Below are 16,746 nucleotides of genomic sequence, written 5' to 3' on the forward strand. Positions count from 1 at the left end.
GAGTGAACAAAGTTGCGTAGGCTCAGTAACAAAGTGACCCCAAGAAGCACATGGAGCCCTACAAGGTCCCATCTGGTAGAAGTGTGTGGTCATGGCCACTTTAGCCAGAGTGGTGGTCATGGCAGAACCTCTGCAAGTTCTTATTTAGAGGAGATAAAGACTCAGTAGGATCATAGTCTCAATAGGGTCATCAACAGAGGTGAGTCAAAGTTCTGTCGATAGCATTATTGCAAATCAAACTCCTTTTAAGGCAACATTCTCTTGATGAACGGAAGAAAATCAGATCAGAGCCTTTTATCTTAGATAAGTTACTCACCATCATATAGAATTTGACTGGGTACCTGTAAATGCTGAATAGAGTAGCATGCCGAGAAGGGTACGATCCATATATTATGTTATTATGCAAGAGCATGTGGCATCAAGTGTCAGCAAGACATTACAGGGTCACATTGACTGGGAGTAGGGTTAAATTTCATACTTGAGAAATGTTGTAGTGCAATGCACATACATTTAAATGCATAATCTTACTTTCTTACATTAAGGAACGAAGTCTTTAATGCTTCAACTGAACCCGTCATTTCATGAAACAAATAAAACATTTCCCTAGATGATGTATCGAAGGTGTATTTGTTCAGAATCACCAGGAAACAACTGGTGAAAACACTTTCTAGTATGTCATAGATCACATTCGTAATGATTCCATTTTGCAATTTATCCCGACTGTAAAATGTGTTCACGAAATCCATGTGCAAGTAAAAAAAAGCTCTGATTTTTTCAGGCTTCTTCTTTCCAATTGCTTAAATTGGAAAATTTACTGCAATGATCATTCTTCACTTTCATCTACAACCGCAGTTCAAATATGAATTATTTCATATATACTTCACATCATTTCACTCCTCACGGGAAGATATGAACTCAATTAATTGACCTCACTCCCAATGTGTGGCTTCATAGCTCAGTTGGTAGAGCATTGCACCGGTATTGCAGAGGTCACGAGTTCGAATCCCATTGAAGCCCTGATTTTTTCAGGCATCTTCTTTCCAATTGCTTAAATTGGAAAATTTATTGTGATGATCATTCTTCACTTTGATGCTATAATGTTAGTATCACACAAGTGCAGAATCATTGGTGAACTAGTTGTGGTAATCTTCATGGCATGACAGATTACCATAGCAATGGTGCAACATGTTTAAAATGCCCTTAATGTTAGATTTAAGTGCTTAAATTAAAAACGGCTAGGTGATATCCTAGGTGATATTTTTCATTTTCGAATTGTTTGAGTCACCCGTGGGCATTCTTTTGCCTAAAAGTGCAGCGCAGTATTGTACACGTGGGAAATTTAGTGGTAAACTGGTCGTTAAAGTGCCACTAAAAGGAAATTTTCATATCTGAGATTTTTGCATAATTTTGTAGTTTGAAACACGCTGATTATCGTGGGCTGATTCATTTTCGCCAGAAAAAGGGGAAAGTTGTTTTTTAGGGTTGAAAACCGCATTTTTGCTTCAATACATGTTCAGGCCCTGGGACCGAATGAAAACGATTGCTGACGTCACTGTTTGTATTCATCTCACTACTGCGGGTCTTTTCTCTCACATTGTTTGTATTTATATGGTCCACCATAATGTCTGAAAATGAGCTTTCTATGGGTGAATCTTCTTCCAAAGGGAGCAAAGACGTTTGCAGCAGTCATGGAGAACATTATTATATATTTAATGACAATTTGGCGCCATACCAAGGTGAGCCCTTGGCTTCCAGTGAAGACGGCAACAACAATGGCAGCAGCAAAGATGAAGAAGAAGATGAAGATGGTATTTTGCTGTCTGTTTTGGAATATGGTGATATTTTATTTTTTCGATTTAACTTTGGCTCAAGTCTAAACATTTCTGTTTACAGGTGTACGTGTGGAAATTGCAGTGTGATACACTTAGCTGGGGTGCGTGAATTTAGATGCTGTTACGAAATACTTCGGACGAGAGGGAAGTTTACATTTATCGGTCTTGATGCGGAATGCATTTTGAACAATCCTGACTTTTCTCCATTGCGTGGTTCCAGAAAATATCCATACCTGCCACAGAGGGTTTTTTCCAGTTTGACCCCCCACCCCCCAGGATTTTCCGTTCCAGGGGGCTTCACAGTACTCCCCCCACTGCCTGGAATTTCCACAATTTTTTTACTAGAGCCTCCCCTACCCCTCGGAAATTCCATATCCATAAAAAAAACAAGATTTAACTCATTAATTGTAATAAAATTTAGCTTCAGCTGTTTATAGTTACATTGTAGACAAAGACGTACTTTTTCACGGTAGACTGCAGACATGGCGCATTCCTTCCTGTCATGTTAAAATGTTTAAACCGGAGTTTAAACTAATAAACAACTGACTTAGAAGAGCTTCACTCCCAAATGGCATAGCAGCTGACTTTTTCTTCATTACAGGAAGTTTTCGTATAAGAATCTCGGAACGTACATTAAGCTCTTTCAAATAACCAAGTCGAAGTTTTAGTTTATGCATGGTAAAAACAACATATTGAATTACTTTCCTAAATGTCGCTTTATTTTTCTTTCACCAAAGGAATACAACAATTAAGTCATACACTTTGTCTCTGTAGTTTGTAAATGATACTAAATTCATTTTATGCCTTAGTTTTTTGAATTGTCATACATTTCATACGTGAAACACATATTGTTCAGTCGGTTTATAAATGACCAAATGAAATCTCAGCTACCGCCCCAATTACAACACTCCTCACTGTCCACGCTTACTTATATAGTTCAAGACAAATGGCTTTGACTCCACTTTGCTCACTTAAAGCAAATTATTAACTACACGAACAACAATAAAAAATATGTGATAACCTCATTATGGCAAGTCCAAAGCTGGAAATAATTTTGTACAAGTATCAAACGAAATAAACAAAGTACAAATCACATTTAATTGATGGCATGATTAAAGCTGGAAAAAGCATCTGAGCTGCATTTAGTTAAATACAGCACGATCTCCAAAGTAGAAAATATCATCAACTTCATTGTTTGTGTATTGCTGCACCTGTTCGTCGGCATTTTGTTCAACTTGACGTCCAACAATCACTATACTCACGATTGCTGTCTGTTGTACAATGTCAGAAGAAACATGTGAAGAAACATATGACAAAGAGTCTAACATTTATTTTTCAAGAGATGGAACATTTCTTTTGGTTTGGTTACCTGAATCAATTGAGAAAGTATGGTAATGTTCATTCAATTGCATTTCAGACCCACTGGAAAGAAAACTCCTTGAAGAGCCCCCCTCCCCTTTGGAAATTCACCTCTTTCAGACCCCCCTACCCCTTGAATTTCCGTGACCCTCCGTGGGGGGGTATGGATATTTTCTGGAACTACAAATTAACAAACCGTACTGTTCTTGAGCAAGTTGGACCACTTCTTCGTGATAAAGATGGGCGACATTATCGAAGAAAGAATGATGCAGTTCAAAATAAGTGAGTACGATGAAATAGAGTTGAAATATGCTAAACTAGAAGAGCTTACATGTGAACCTCTTTACTTGAAGTCCAACACAAAACATGTCCATAATCAGCATGTTGTAGCTTACAGTTCTTGCTGATGCTACGTCTAGAGATTTCGAACTCACGCTCTGTTGAAGAGACTTGAGGAGCCTGTTGAGAACTGAAAGATAGAGCGAGCGAGGTTCAACTAGAAAAATAATGAATAGTACATGTGAAGAAGAGCTGAGCGTTATGAAAAATACAGGACAGAATATAAAGACTTACAAATGTTTCCTGACTGAAGTTAGGTAGAGTATAGATTCCGCAACAGTATTAACTTGAAGCTAGAGAAAACGTTGAAAAGATTGGCGCACTAGGAAACCGTAGTGTTTAAATAGTCCTAATTTGCATACATAAATGGCAAGCTAAAATAAAAATTCGCACATGGAATCCTACACATGTTTTAATTCTACATTGCTGTTTTAGCCGTGTGTTTACTGAACCTAGTAAATATCTTATAATCCTCAGGTTTCTCAGAGCTGTGGCCCATCGCTCATTGGCTAGGTGGTTGTTTGGCCCTATGGAATGGGAAAACACGAGACCTTTGCCCTCAGGAATCTATCACAGGATAAGATCGGAATTCCAAACCCATGAGATAACTGGCTACATATCTGGACAGGAGCGAGCTGACCAGAATGACTGAACTTTGATCTTGTATAGTTGTGTAAAATGGGGTTGACAGGCCTGCACGACTCTCAAGCGTGTGTTTTAGCCTTTTATAGTTTGGCTCTCACAAGTATATCTTTGAGCGAACGCCTTCTTTTGTATGAAACGAGGGGCGGATCCTTGTAGATGTCGCTCAGTAATGGTTGTTGTTCTATTAAATGCCATTTTTTCATTAGGATTTGTTTTAGGTTTGGCACTGATGGTTGATATTGTGTGACAAAAGGCAAGATTCGATTGTTTTCTCTCTGTTTTGGTTGGAGGGCTAGTTTCCTCTCTTCAAAGTTCACTTCAGAGAGGGTTGCTTGAATAAGATTCTCTGGGTAACCTCTCTCAATAAGGTGTGACTTGAAGGTTTTGATTTTCTCTTCAAATATTTTCTTAGAAGAGTTCGTTCTGAGAAGTCTTAAAGCCTCTCCTTTGATGAAACCTTTTTTAACTCCCGGTGGGTGGGATGAAGTAAAGTGTATCTATTGGAACGTTTCAGTAGGCTTGAAGTGGGTATGCACATCAAGAACTGAGTCTTTTTTGAATCTTTCGCCTTTAGAAATGTTCGTATCCAGGAATGTCGTTTCCGTTTCAGAAACCTCAGCCGTGAATTTTATTGTCGGGTGGTGGTTGTTTGCTTGTTCAATGAACTGTAATATTTCATCCCTGTTTATAGTCCAGAGTGAAAATATGTCATCTATATATCGTTTCCAGACGAGCGGTTGAAATGCGCTTTGGCTTAGGATTTCTGTTTCTACCTTACTCATGAAGATGTTAGCAAATGCTACTGCCATCTTTGTGCCCATGGCTGTGCCATGTATTTGGAGGTAGTTTTTTCTAGCGAACTGGAATGAGTTTTCCTGTAGAATTAGCCTTAGCGATTGCTCTAGTAGTGGTGTTGGGATAGGAGGTTTGTTTACATAGAATGTTTTGTATGCTCTGCATACCATTTGGATTCCCTCCTCTTGTGGTATGTTCGTATAGAGGCTCGTTACGTCCATTGAAACAAGTATAACGTCCGCTGGGACTTTCGTTTTTTCTATGAAATGAAGTCTGTTGAATCTTTGAGATAAGACTTCTGTTGTTTTGCAATAGGCTGAAGTAGTTTGTCAACAAATGATGATAATTTCTCTGTTGGGCCTTCACACCCTGATATTATTGGTCTACCGACCGGGGTTGGTTTGTGTATTTTAGTAAGGGTGTAGAATTCTGGAATGCAAGGCGGTTTTGGCGTTTCACAAAGCCATTTTTTAGTGATTTCGTCTATGTGGTTTCTACGGTAGAGCTCGTTGATGAGTTGTTCAACCCTATGTTGTGTATAAATTACCATGGGTGTTTCAAGAGGCCTGTAGTGGTTTATGTTGTCTAGGTGGATTTGACCTTCTTGTTTTTTCTTCTGTATTCATCACAACAGTGGTTGTTCCTTTGTCTCCCTTTTTAATATTAATTCCGCTGTCACACATTAAGGCTTTGAGAGCCGCGCGTTCCGCGGGTGATAGATTATTTTTAGGCTTTGTGAGTTTTAAGTCTGCAAGTTCACTCTTCACCTCTTCTAGGTAGCTTTCAAGGGCAACTGATTGTTGTATTGGTGGTTCCCATGTAGATTTTACGTGGAAAGGATGTGGTTCGTTGTTTTGCCCGTGAAATATGTACATGAGGCGCATTCTTCTTGCATACTGATCAAAGTCACGCAAGATTTGATGCTTTATTTGTGTTTGTTTTGTCACGGGTGTTGGGATAAATTTGAGCCCTTTTGCCAGCAAATTGATCTGGTCATTTGAGAGTCCTTTGTCAAACAATTTTGTGACTGGCTGGTGTTCCCTGATGGCAAACAAAACAACAAGAAAACAGCAACCCAGCATGTTTCACAACTGACAAGAGTTATGTCAGTAACAGGTGGAGGACTGGCAAGTTTAGTTGATAAGAAGATGAGAGCCGTTTTCCTTCCACAAGCTAAGAAAAAATACCATGCTTGTAACTAACGTTAAGCCGAAAAGACGCTTGGGTAAATTCCCAAGGTTCTTAGTGCACGCTCGGCAAAAACACGTGTGCTTGCTAACGCCAGATGTAAGGTAATCGAAGTTATCTTGCTCGTTTGTGACAAATAGATCATTTTTTCCTTGGATCCTTTAAGAGCATGTCCACCAGAGGACCAGGCAGAGGTGATACATGCCATCTCACCAATTTCAGTGAAACTTTGCCAGATTGAAGGGCATACCCAATAACTCAAAAAGCCAAAACGGTTTCAAAATTGCAATTTTCCGGGGGGAGTTACACCACCCCCCTACTTTTTTCATATAAATTTCTTTAAATACTACACTAAATGAGGGTAAAAGTAGGGGGCTCTTAAACCTGAGCAATTCATCCAATTCAATTGTGGCTATACATGAGTGTAGATTAGTCCTACGTGAGTTATGTACGGGAGTTTCATGTAATTTGATTGATTACCTGTCAATCAGTGTAAGCTAATAACTACCCATGTAAAATGGCATGGCAAAGTATGTTGATTTTGAGGCCAAATATCTCCTGTGGCCAAGTCCCTCCCAAAGAGATATCTATACCACGGTTCAGTTCCACCTTTGGTCTGTACGAATTATCAAAAAAAAATTTGGGACCTGCCATTTTTTGTTCGCAGATCGAGCTCAAACCCTGCACATCTTGCACAAGATTTTAGTTTAATGACTGACATCGTAAAAGTTCCTGCATAAACTGCAACCATAGATTAGCCATAACCCCAAGATGTAAGCTCAAATATTGAAAAGCAACGTAAAGACAATAAAGTTTGAAGTTCCAGTGAAGTTCTAATTGGTATAAAAACAGACAACCAAGTGCGGTTTCAGAACACTGATACAGCGGCTGTTGCGAGCCTTCAAATGCAGTTAAAAGTCTTTAGATAACAAATTTTCACTTGTTATACCTTCTCGTCTTCCTAATTCACTCTTCTTAAACTTGAGATTTTCGCTTGATAATATTATCGCTTCGCCGGAACACTCCATGACATCAAACTTCGTACACCATATTGAAACGATACGGATTAGTGCTTAGTAACCAAGCTTTGAAATGTGGAAAGGAGTCTGGGAATCACAACGCGTAATAGAGGGGCTACGACAAAACACTGACCCCTGGTCAACTGACCCCCTTCTTACCCCCCTTACCGACCCCCTCTAAAATTCACTGGAAATGATAATGAAAGAAAAATATACATTAAGGCCGACTTACCCAAGGAAAAAAATTGTTTTTCAATACCGCACAGTGTTATTACGCATACATAACATGTATGAGCCAAGCGATAATTTTCACGTGCGTTATATCGTTTGCACGTTCACTGAGAGACTTGAGAACATTGCAGCATAAAACGAAAACATTCGCGTTTCTGACGGGCAAAAAAAATGATTGAAAGGGGGAAATAAATTACTATTCATACTGTAAACATTTTCATTGATGCGCCGAGGTTTCTTGCTTTGTTTACTTTTTGGTGCAAAGATAATTATCTGGCGTCACGAAATATCCCAGTTCATGTTTCACCGAGGTTTTTGAATAGTAAGTTCAAGAACAATTTCATGACCCTGAACTTGGAATAAAGAAATTAAGCCGACATTCCCTGAAAAAATTCAGAAAACTATTACTCCAATAAGCCGAGACAGAAAATTACGGACATTCATAGTTACTGTCCATTTTCAGCTTAAATAAAACACTTCCTCGCCTTGTTTATTTCAAGGTACATTTCCTTTTTCTTTTTAACAGCATTTCTTAACGACTATTATTAAATATATTTTTGTGAAATTGTTCTTGAACTTATTGTTTAAAAACTTCAGCGAAACATGAACTGTGATGTTTCGTGCACCAAATAATTACGTCTACACTGAAAAGTAAACAACTTTGTCTGGGATTGTAAAGTGGGACCTTGGCACAACGAAGCCATTTTCTTCGTGACCTTTACGTTGTGGAAACAATGTCTAATCTTTCCTGTTCCTTTGCCTCGCACTGTGACTCTCACTGCGATATTTCATCCCGAGGAAACGAGCTTCTTCCTCTGAGCTCTTGTTCTAGAGATATAAGTGCTCATCTTCGACAAATCTCTGTATCCCAAACAAGTGTCTCTTCTGAGAAAGAACTAATTCTTGCACGCGTGGGGTTGTTTGATGAAGGCGGCCGTGACTTCACAAATTTGTCCAAAACACCGGGATCAGTTAGGGGTCAAGTTCAAGGCCTCGATAAAATGTCAGCATCCACTCCATGGAAATCGTAAGGGTAAGAAGGAGAGGGGTGTTAACCTGCGAATGTCAAAGGAAATCAAGAGTAAATGGAATGTTGTTGTCCAAGTTGGAGCAGGTAAAATGCTTTGTCTCTTTATCTTCGAATCCAGCTAAAGTATGAATTCCTACCTTGATTTGTTTTCAAGAATTATAAGCTCGATTACCAGTCGGTGTTCGAGAAAGCGGAGAAAATCTGGCCTTACAAATAATGATGTCATATTCTATGAACACAGGTATTTGTAGAATTTGTCGTGGGAAACATCAAGCTGCCATGAAATTCGTAGCAAATGCTTCACCGCCCCAGGAGCAGAGAGAGGAACAAAGTTCAGCAGACCTACCCATGGAGGAGGTTGACAGCACTATTGTTGATCCACAAGCGCATGTGCAATTCTTGTTACCACCGGAAGAACCATCAAGTGAGGTATTACACATGTGTACTCGGTTATCTATTAGTTTGTTATGGTAACACAAGAGTATTTTATACGTAGATACGGTTCCAAGAGATTTTCGAGTCGATTTTTGAAAGGAGATTTTTGAAGAGGCAGATGAGGAATACATGCCTTTGGTTACACAGCTCATTAACTGTAGAAGAGATGAGTATATGCGCAATGAGAGACAATGAGAACAGTGGTGGGGGGAGAGGGGCAGGGAGTCTGAATATCCCACTTATAGTATCCTGTGTTCCTAATCCCCGTCTTGTATGGAAACATACTATGCAATGTTTCTCAATCTCGCTTAATCACCGTCTCTTTTGGTGGCACGTGTCGCCTCCCGCCCACTGCTCTCCCGCCTCCTGGCCCCCCTGCCCTGTGCCCCCTCTGCCACTTTAAAGCTAGTTCTTTTGACTACTTTGATCAGCAGCACTCGCAGACCTTTCCTGGACAGTTTAGGAATGTCACTTTTGTTCAGTTGTTATTCACTGGCTGTAGCTGATATGTTATAGGGCAGCTGTAAAGATACACAATGAAGCAAACAAAACTACGGACTATATGGGCACGGCTAAAACAAAAGAGACTCCTATAATATGTAGTCTCGTTGTTGAGATGTCCTTGAACAGTTTCTCTTACTAATATCATGATCGTTAAGTGTGCAAGTATATTTGCAATATTTGTTTTGGGATTGCTACGATCTCAAAGCCCTTGTTGCGCAAGACGTTGTTGCAAACCATCTCCCAATGGTTATGTTTGTTTGTTTGTTTTTTCATGCTTAGTGTAGGAGCATTATTTATTCAAATTTTTATTGTTACAGCCAAGTGAGCACAACTCCGAGGTGCTCTCCTTGTCTTCTCAAGAGTCAGCGCAAGAAGGCGAGACCTTGCAGGAATGGCAGCTGACTCCCCAGGTTGAGCACAAGCTACAGGGTCTGAACAACTTCCTTAGGAGAACATCAGACAGGAGTGTCAGTCCTGTACGATCACAGTGCAAGTCTGATGTGCTGACTATCTCTGCCTCCACACAGCGATACTACAGAAGGAAGGCTGAACAGGTAGTTGACGTCGTATTAGACACCTTAGCCCCAGGCAACTCTACGTGGTTTTTCAAACAGGTGCGCAGCAGGCGTGAAAACATCCAAGGGGTCTCAAATGCAGGAGAAGGCACGTTAGTGTCTAGACTGGTCACGTGCTATGAAGAGGCAGGCTCATGGTACAACAGGCAGCAGATATTGTCACTTTTTGCAGGCAACTATTCCAAAACAGAATTGCTCCAGATGATCCCTGGCCTTACCAAGTGGAGGATCGATGAGGCAAGAAAGCATGCTTTCAAGAACAAGCCTGGTCAACCTATCGAGCCACCAACGCTGCAGAGGACGCGTCTGGATCCTGTTAAGGTTGATCACTTTCTGGATTTTATATCTAGCCCCTCATTCCTCCAAGACGTGGCGTATGGGACAAGAAATCTCAAACTATCAACTGGCGAGAAAATTGAAATTCCAAGTGTGGTGCATACCGTCATCTCGTCTCGCCTAGTTCAGTTGTACTTGAAATACTGCGCTGAGTCTGCATTTGAGCCCTTGAGAAGATCTACACTATTTAGCATCATCAAGGTTAGCCTTTCTGTGGCAGTTGTTAGTTATGGCTATAACAGATGTCATTAACTACCAAATTTTCTCTCCTCTTGATTCACGTGCAATATTTGGTTGACACATCTTGCCCTATTTGACGGCATTCCTTACACTTTTTGCCTCATAACACAATAAATGATCGATAGATTTACCGGAAAGTGAAATAATGAACTCTCTTTTTTTCAGATATGCGCAGCGTCACAAAAGAAATTACTGGCCGGCCTTGACAGTAGGCAAACCGACGGTGTGAACACCCTCGCCTCTCCTGAAGATACCATTAACCAGTTGCACCAGCATGGTAAGCTAAGTTATATTTGAAACACATACGATTGGTTGTGGGTTTTTTCTCTTTTGTAGTTATTTGCTATCCAAATAGCAAAAACGCCATCACGACAGGATATGACGTAAACAAACACTCCCCCTGTTTTTACTGAGCTTCGCTGTACCTTTCCGCTCAAATTTGGTCGAAACTATTAAGTGGGATCTCGTTACTTCTTTTATTTCATTTCCTCAGGTCTGGACAATGAAACATCAAGCTCCATCAAACGTCGGCTGAAAGCAGCAAAGCAATATCTCAAGTCAGATTTCAAGATCCATATTTCCCAAGAGGAGCCCTGTGCCGACCATTGTAGTGTGTATGCCCTCAGCAGTGGACAGAGTGATCATCGTGGGACATGCCAGCACCAACACAACATCTGCTGTGATCGCTGTGATGACTTGAGGAATGTAGTCATCGATATCCAGCTAGCAGTCCTCCTCTGATGTACATTTTAGGTAAAATGTGAAGAGCCTATTTCCCTATTTTATGCGTGAACAATTCAAATTCTAGTGGCTTCGGTTTAAGAAAAAATTAGCAACGTGGTTTCTTCTTTTATCATTTCAATGTCGCAGTGATACAGACAGACGAGAAGAGCTAAATTATGATATCAAGAGCGCTCTACCTAAGCTAGAGGAGTGGAAGGCGCACATTGTGCGAGCTGTCCACCAAGATGCAGCCAAATCCTTCATGGTCGATCATCTATCAGCCAGTCAAGTTCTCCTAATCATGGACTGGGCAATGAAGTTCCTTCCCATCAGTTTCAGAGAGACCCAAAGAGACTGGTTTGGGAAAAAAGGAAAATCCTGGCATGTGACGGTAGCAATCACGAAAGATGAAACTGGCAGTGAAGTTGAGGTACTCGTCTCACATTATTTACTCGAATAAGTTCCGAGTGAGGTAGGGTGCTCCATTTTGTCTTGTTTGCTTCTAATAAAATCTTTGGGAGATAAGCTTATCCAAACAAATGCCCAGGCCTGAAAATGGCCTCGGTAATAACTACACAATCGTGACAGTGCAACAGACTCATGCTTGGTAGAGATGATGAGCTACTCTTTTGCAATTATTTTCAAACAAGAACCTTCATTCACCTCTTTGATGACTGTAACCAGAATTGGTTTGCTGTGGCATCTATCCTAGAGCACACTCTAGCAACTCTGAAGGGACTAAAGCCCCACCTCACAGAAGCCTTTCTGAAGTCTGATAACACTGGGTGTTATCACACCGCTTTCCTGTTGCTCTCGTTACCAAGCCTTGGGGAGCGCAGCGGAGTTAGAGTTGCACACTATGACTTTAGTGAGCCTCAGGCAGGAAAGGATATATGTGACCGTCGGATCGCCTCAATAAAGAGTCACATTAGGCGATTTGTGAACGAGGGAAACGATGTGGAAACGGCAGCTTCTATGAAGGAAGCAATCGAGTCTCATGGCGGCGTGAAGGGGTGCTATGCGTCGGTCTGTAAGGTGCAAACTATGTTGCAGACGATGCACAAACACACTATGACAGGCATACAGTCCCTGAACAACTTTTCCTACGAGGAAAGAGGACTGAGGGCATGGCGGGCGTACAACATTGGACCTGGAAAATTCTTCACCCTAACTATGCTAGCACGGTTGGGTACTCCACAGGGGGCAACAAATCTTATCATTTTATTACCATTTGGAAGACCAAACGAGGAGGTGGGAACCTTGACACTGGTCAGACCTGTACTACCATCTCCTGTTGAACCCAGCCCCTCTCAGCCAGATCCCGCCACCCAGTGTGAAGGGGAAGAAGATGAAGACAGGGTCCCATTCGCTTGCCCCGAGGAAGGATGCATCAAAGTGTATCAGTCATTTGCTGCTTTGCAGAGGCATCTCGATGTGGGAAAGCACCTTATAAGACTTGAACGGGAGACTCAATATGACCAGGTCAAGCGCAAATGGGCAGAAACCTGCCAGTCCTTGGCTGGTGGATATCTTCAATCTGTGCCTTCCACCTCGGCTGCAGCCACTGCCGACCAACCTGACAATCAAAACATGCCTTCTGCAGAGGAAGGATGGGCCCTTAAAAAGGTCAGAAATACCGTAAACTTCTCCGAAAATGTGAGAAACTATTTGCTGGAGGTGTTCCTTCTGGGGGAAGAGACAGGCCACAAGGCTAATCCGGGAGATGTACCAACGCGCATGAAGGGGTTGCGAGACAGTAGCGGGAAGAAGAGATTCCAGAAAAAAGAGTGGTTGACAACTGTGCAGATTTCCCGCTATTTCAGCAGGCTATCAAACCTCAATAGAACTGGTAGACTGCTACGCGATACAGTTGAAGAATCTCGCCATGCAGATGACGATGAAGATGAAGATGACGACAATGATTTAACAACAGAGGCCACTGCCATCCGGACAAGGCAACAGATCCGGCGCGAGTTGGAATTGTAGTGACACTGAACTGTCATAAATATAACTTTTTCCGAAATTATAAATATCAACACTTCCATTTTCTGCATATTTGTCGGTTTCCCAGTTTTTTTCTTTTTTTTCTTCTTTTTTTTCGTATCATGTTTTTTTTCCTATTACCCTTTTAAACATTTAAGTTGTAAATAAGCAGCGAGAGCTCTGTTTGTTAAGCGATCACCAAGAAGGCACAAAAGTTGGTCACGCCATACACTAGAGACCCAACCATCAGTATTCGCGTTATTTTAGTCAAAATGTTTTCGGTGTAGGGTTTTCTGAGTGGGCAAGGCAAGGAAGCTACAATTCAGCTATGTAGAGGTGATTAAGGTTAGAGAGACGTGGGCTCGGACTTCTAGAATCCAACAGATCAATACACTACCTCGCAGTTGTCAACGCCCTTTTGCAATATATGCGCGACAGCCAAGTCCTCACACGAATCCCTTAGAATTTTTCACAAGAAAATCACTGTGAGCAACAATCACCTCTCGTGCTAGCTTCTAGTACCATTTTGTAAATAATTTTGGTGGAAATTCGTGTAATTATTTTCAAATCATCTACCTGAAAGTCAGTACAGAAATAATATGTAGGTAAAAACTCTAACTTTGTTAGTATTGTAAATAGTGAAAAAGAGTACTGTAATTATTGCTGAGCCAATTTTATTTCTTTATCAGTATTGTAAGTACTTTTAGTGGTATTAATACCATTGGCAATAGCGTTAAAATATTTAATATTTGAGAATTATAATGCACTGTTGATCCTTTTTGATAAAGTTATTAGCATTGTAAATAATTATCATTATTAGTTCTTCTTTTAGCTGCGACTGCTATCACGTTTACAGCAACATTTATCCATTGGATTATCCAACTACTCGTCTGTGTGAAGTTTTTCTCCTGCTGTAGTTGTTCAAAGATCTTGATGGTACGTAGTATCCCTCTAAAGTAAATAGGTGTCCTCTTGTGTGCTGTGATGCCCAGACTCCTCTCCACATTTCAAAGCTTGGCTACTAAGCACTAATTCGTATCGTTTCAATACGGTGTACGAAGGTTAATGTCATGGAGTGTTCCGGCAAACCGATAATGTTATCAAGAGAAAATCTCAAGTTTAAGAAGAGTGAATTAGGAAGACAAGAAGGTATAACAAGTGAAAATTTGTTATCTAAAGACTTTTAACTGCATTTGAAGGCTCGCAACAGCCGCTGTATCAGTGTTCTGAAACCGCACTTGGTTGTCTGTTTTTATACCAATTAGAACTTCACTGGAACTTCAAACTTTATTGTCTTTACGTTGCTTTTCAATATTTGAGCTTACATCTTGGGGTTATGGCTAATCTATGGTTGCAGTTTATGCAGGAACTTTTACGATGTCAGTCATTAAACTAAAATCTTGTGCAAGATGTGCAGGGTTTGAGCTCGATCTGCGAACAAAAAATGGCAGGTCCCAAATTTTTTTTTGATAATTCGTACAGACCAAAGGTGGAACTGAACCGTGGTATAGATATCTCTTTGGGAGGGACTTGGCCACAGGAGATATTTGGCCTCAAAATCAACATACTTTGCCATGCCATTTTACATGGGTAGTTATTAGCTTACACTGATTGACAGGTAATCAATCAAATTACATGAAACTCCCGTACATAACTCACGTAGGACTAATCTACACTCATGTATAGCCACAATTGAATTGGATGAATTGCTCAGGTTTAAGAGCCCCCTACTTTTACCCTCATTTAGTGTAGTATTTAAAGAAATTTATATGAAAAAAGTAGGGGGGTGGTGTAACTCCCCCCGGAAAATTGCAATTTTGAAACCGTTTTGGCTTTTTGAGTTATTGGGTATGCCCTTCAATCTGGCAAAGTTTCACTGAAATTGGTGAGATGGCATGTATCACCTCTGCCTGGTCCTCTGGTGGACATGCTCTTAAGATTTAAGACCAGTTCATTGCCCTTCGTCGCTGGACAAAGGTATTTGTAACTCGTTTTTCACTCTGATTTATTGTATTGTTGTAAGATTTTCTTATATTTTGGCTTGCACATGTACTCGCGAACGGTTCAGTTTCTCATGGAATTTCGTCATGTATTTGCTTTCTAGTTTTACGGTTCTATCCTACTGAGGAGATTAAAGAATCTGTAATTCTGCCAGCTATGTCATTGTTGATTGTCCTTTGGATCATTTTGGATGAATTTGGAGTCTATTTATCGAGCGAAAGGTCGTCGATAACAGTAAAACTTTGTTTGCGACCCCGTGGATTGGACACGTGGATATTGGATCGTGGATCTTCTCAAGATGAGTGGTTCGCCGTCGGCGCAAATAAACAAACCGAATGAAGATGAAACAAAGGAAACAGGGGATATGCAGGATATCCAACCGCCGACTGGTGAACCGGAAGGTAGGAAACGTACTCTTACACAAAAGGGTTTTGAGTATCAGTTGCCATTTAAGAAGAGTTATGAAGATACCTTAGTCAAATTAAGGAACTGTGTTGACAAAGTTGACATGTTATGGGTAGATGCAAGTGATGTTGATGAACTTCGCCAGCTTAGGACTGAATTAGAGGAAAGTTGACAGGCATTCGAAATAGCATGATCTGGGTACGCACCCTTTTTATCAGAAGAAGAACTACAGCAACTCTGTGGTGAATCGTCTGATCTTCTAAAGCGGGCAGTGCAACTAAGAACAAATGCTGGTGAATGGATTTTCATATTAGAAAGGGATGAGATAAATTCTCGCGCAAGTAGATCGTCAACTAGATCATCATTGTCAAGAAAAACGAGGAGCTCAAATCCCTCTGAGATAAGAGCAAAGGCTGTAGCTGAAGCAGCAAAGAGGAAAATAGAATGGCAGTATGCTAAGCTGGAAATGCAGAAGAAGGTGGAATTAAAAATGAAGGGGTGTGAAATAGAAGAAATGCAAAAGAAGAAAGATTATGAAAGAGCTGAAGCTGAAGCTGATGCCCTGGCCAAGATTGAAGAAGACAAAATGATGAGAAACCCATGTCCGATTGCTTGGATGACATCCCTTGCGAAATTGATAAGGAAGATCATGTACGTCGATATGTAACGGCACTTCCCACTACTACAGCTCACACAAATGCTACATCAATTAATTCGATGGATCACCAGCAGAACACTTCCGTTGCTAATGTAAGCACCATTCCTCTTAAAGCCTCAACTCCTGTTGCACACGGAATTCCCGGAGTAATACCATCTGTACTCAGGCCATCAGCCACACCCTTTTCTCCACTGCATGCCCAATCAACGATGCCGACATTCTCCACCCCACTTAATTCAGCAGTCAATTCACGCAGCATTACGGAAGCAATCACGGAAAGTTTTCAAGCCGCTCGAATGCCGCCACCAAATCTTTCAGTTTTCACCGGTAACCCATTGGATTGGCCAACTTGGAAAAGTGCATTTGAAACTGTAATAGAGAAGAGAGCTATCAATCCCAGTGAAAAGATTCTCTATTTGCTTCAATACCTGTCTGGAGCTCCAAGGAA

General features: G+C 40.9%; 2 protein-coding genes and 1 pseudogene across 3 annotated transcripts; 2 read left to right on the plus strand and 1 right to left on the minus strand.

Moving 5' to 3' along the window:
• The first annotated feature begins 1,606 nt into the window (after nt 1-1,606).
• LOC110042701 (uncharacterized) lies at nt 1,607-4,206 on the plus strand. Its single transcript, XM_089284858.1, has 3 exons — nt 1,607-2,037; nt 3,378-3,473; nt 4,008-4,206. The coding sequence occupies exons 1-3, from the start codon at nt 1,622-1,624 to the stop codon at nt 4,180-4,182; spliced, it is 687 nt and encodes a 228-aa protein (XP_089140984.1). The 5' UTR covers nt 1,607-1,621; the 3' UTR covers nt 4,183-4,206.
• Nucleotides 4,207-4,255: 49 nt separating this feature from the next.
• On the minus strand, nt 4,256-5,963 carry LOC149115328 (uncharacterized; annotated as a pseudogene).
• Nucleotides 5,964-8,600: 2,637 nt separating this feature from the next.
• Nucleotides 8,601-14,015, plus strand: LOC149115329 (uncharacterized). 2 transcript variants are annotated; one of them, XM_089284859.1, is made up of 6 exons: nt 8,601-8,867; nt 9,695-10,489; nt 10,694-10,805; nt 11,022-11,257; nt 11,352-11,670; nt 11,865-14,015. In XM_089284859.1, exons 1-6 carry the CDS (start codon nt 8,655-8,657, stop codon nt 13,235-13,237), a joined length of 3,048 nt encoding a protein of 1,015 aa, XP_089140985.1. In that variant the 5' UTR covers nt 8,601-8,654; the 3' UTR covers nt 13,238-14,015. The 2 variants fall into 2 exon arrangements, with proteins under 2 accessions (XP_089140985.1, XP_089140986.1); XM_089284860.1 differs by lacking the exons at nt 8,601-8,867; nt 9,695-10,489; nt 10,694-10,805; nt 11,022-11,257 and having other exon boundaries at nt 11,399-11,681; nt 11,873-14,015.
• Nucleotides 14,016-16,746: the final 2,731 nt, after the last annotated feature.

The sequence above is a fragment of the Orbicella faveolata genome, unplaced genomic scaffold (genome assembly GCF_042242905.1).
Source record: "Orbicella faveolata isolate gen_17 unplaced genomic scaffold, um_ofav_v1 contig_13, whole genome shotgun sequence".
Lineage (NCBI taxonomy): Eukaryota > Metazoa > Cnidaria > Anthozoa > Scleractinia > Merulinidae > Orbicella > Orbicella faveolata.

Excerpts from the sequence above, each read along its gene's own strand:
- LOC149115329 (XM_089284859.1), top strand. The coding sequence starts at position 8,655 with ATGATGTCATATTCTATGAACACAGGTATTTGTAGAATTTGTCGTGGG. Across the intron at positions 8,868-9,694 it reads CGGAAGAACCATCAAGTGAG|CCAAGTGAGCACAACTCCGA; the intron begins GTATTACACATG and ends TTATTGTTACAG. Across the intron at positions 10,806-11,021 it reads TAACCAGTTGCACCAGCATG|GTCTGGACAATGAAACATCA; the intron begins GTAAGCTAAGTT and ends TCATTTCCTCAG.
- LOC110042701 (XM_089284858.1), top strand. The coding sequence starts at position 1,622 with ATGTCTGAAAATGAGCTTTCTATGGGTGAATCTTCTTCCAAAGGGAGC. Across the intron at positions 2,038-3,377 it reads AACAATCCTGACTTTTCTCC|ATTAACAAACCGTACTGTTC; the intron begins ATTGCGTGGTTC and ends CTGGAACTACAA. Across the intron at positions 3,474-4,007 it reads AATGATGCAGTTCAAAATAA|GTTTCTCAGAGCTGTGGCCC; the intron begins GTGAGTACGATG and ends TATAATCCTCAG.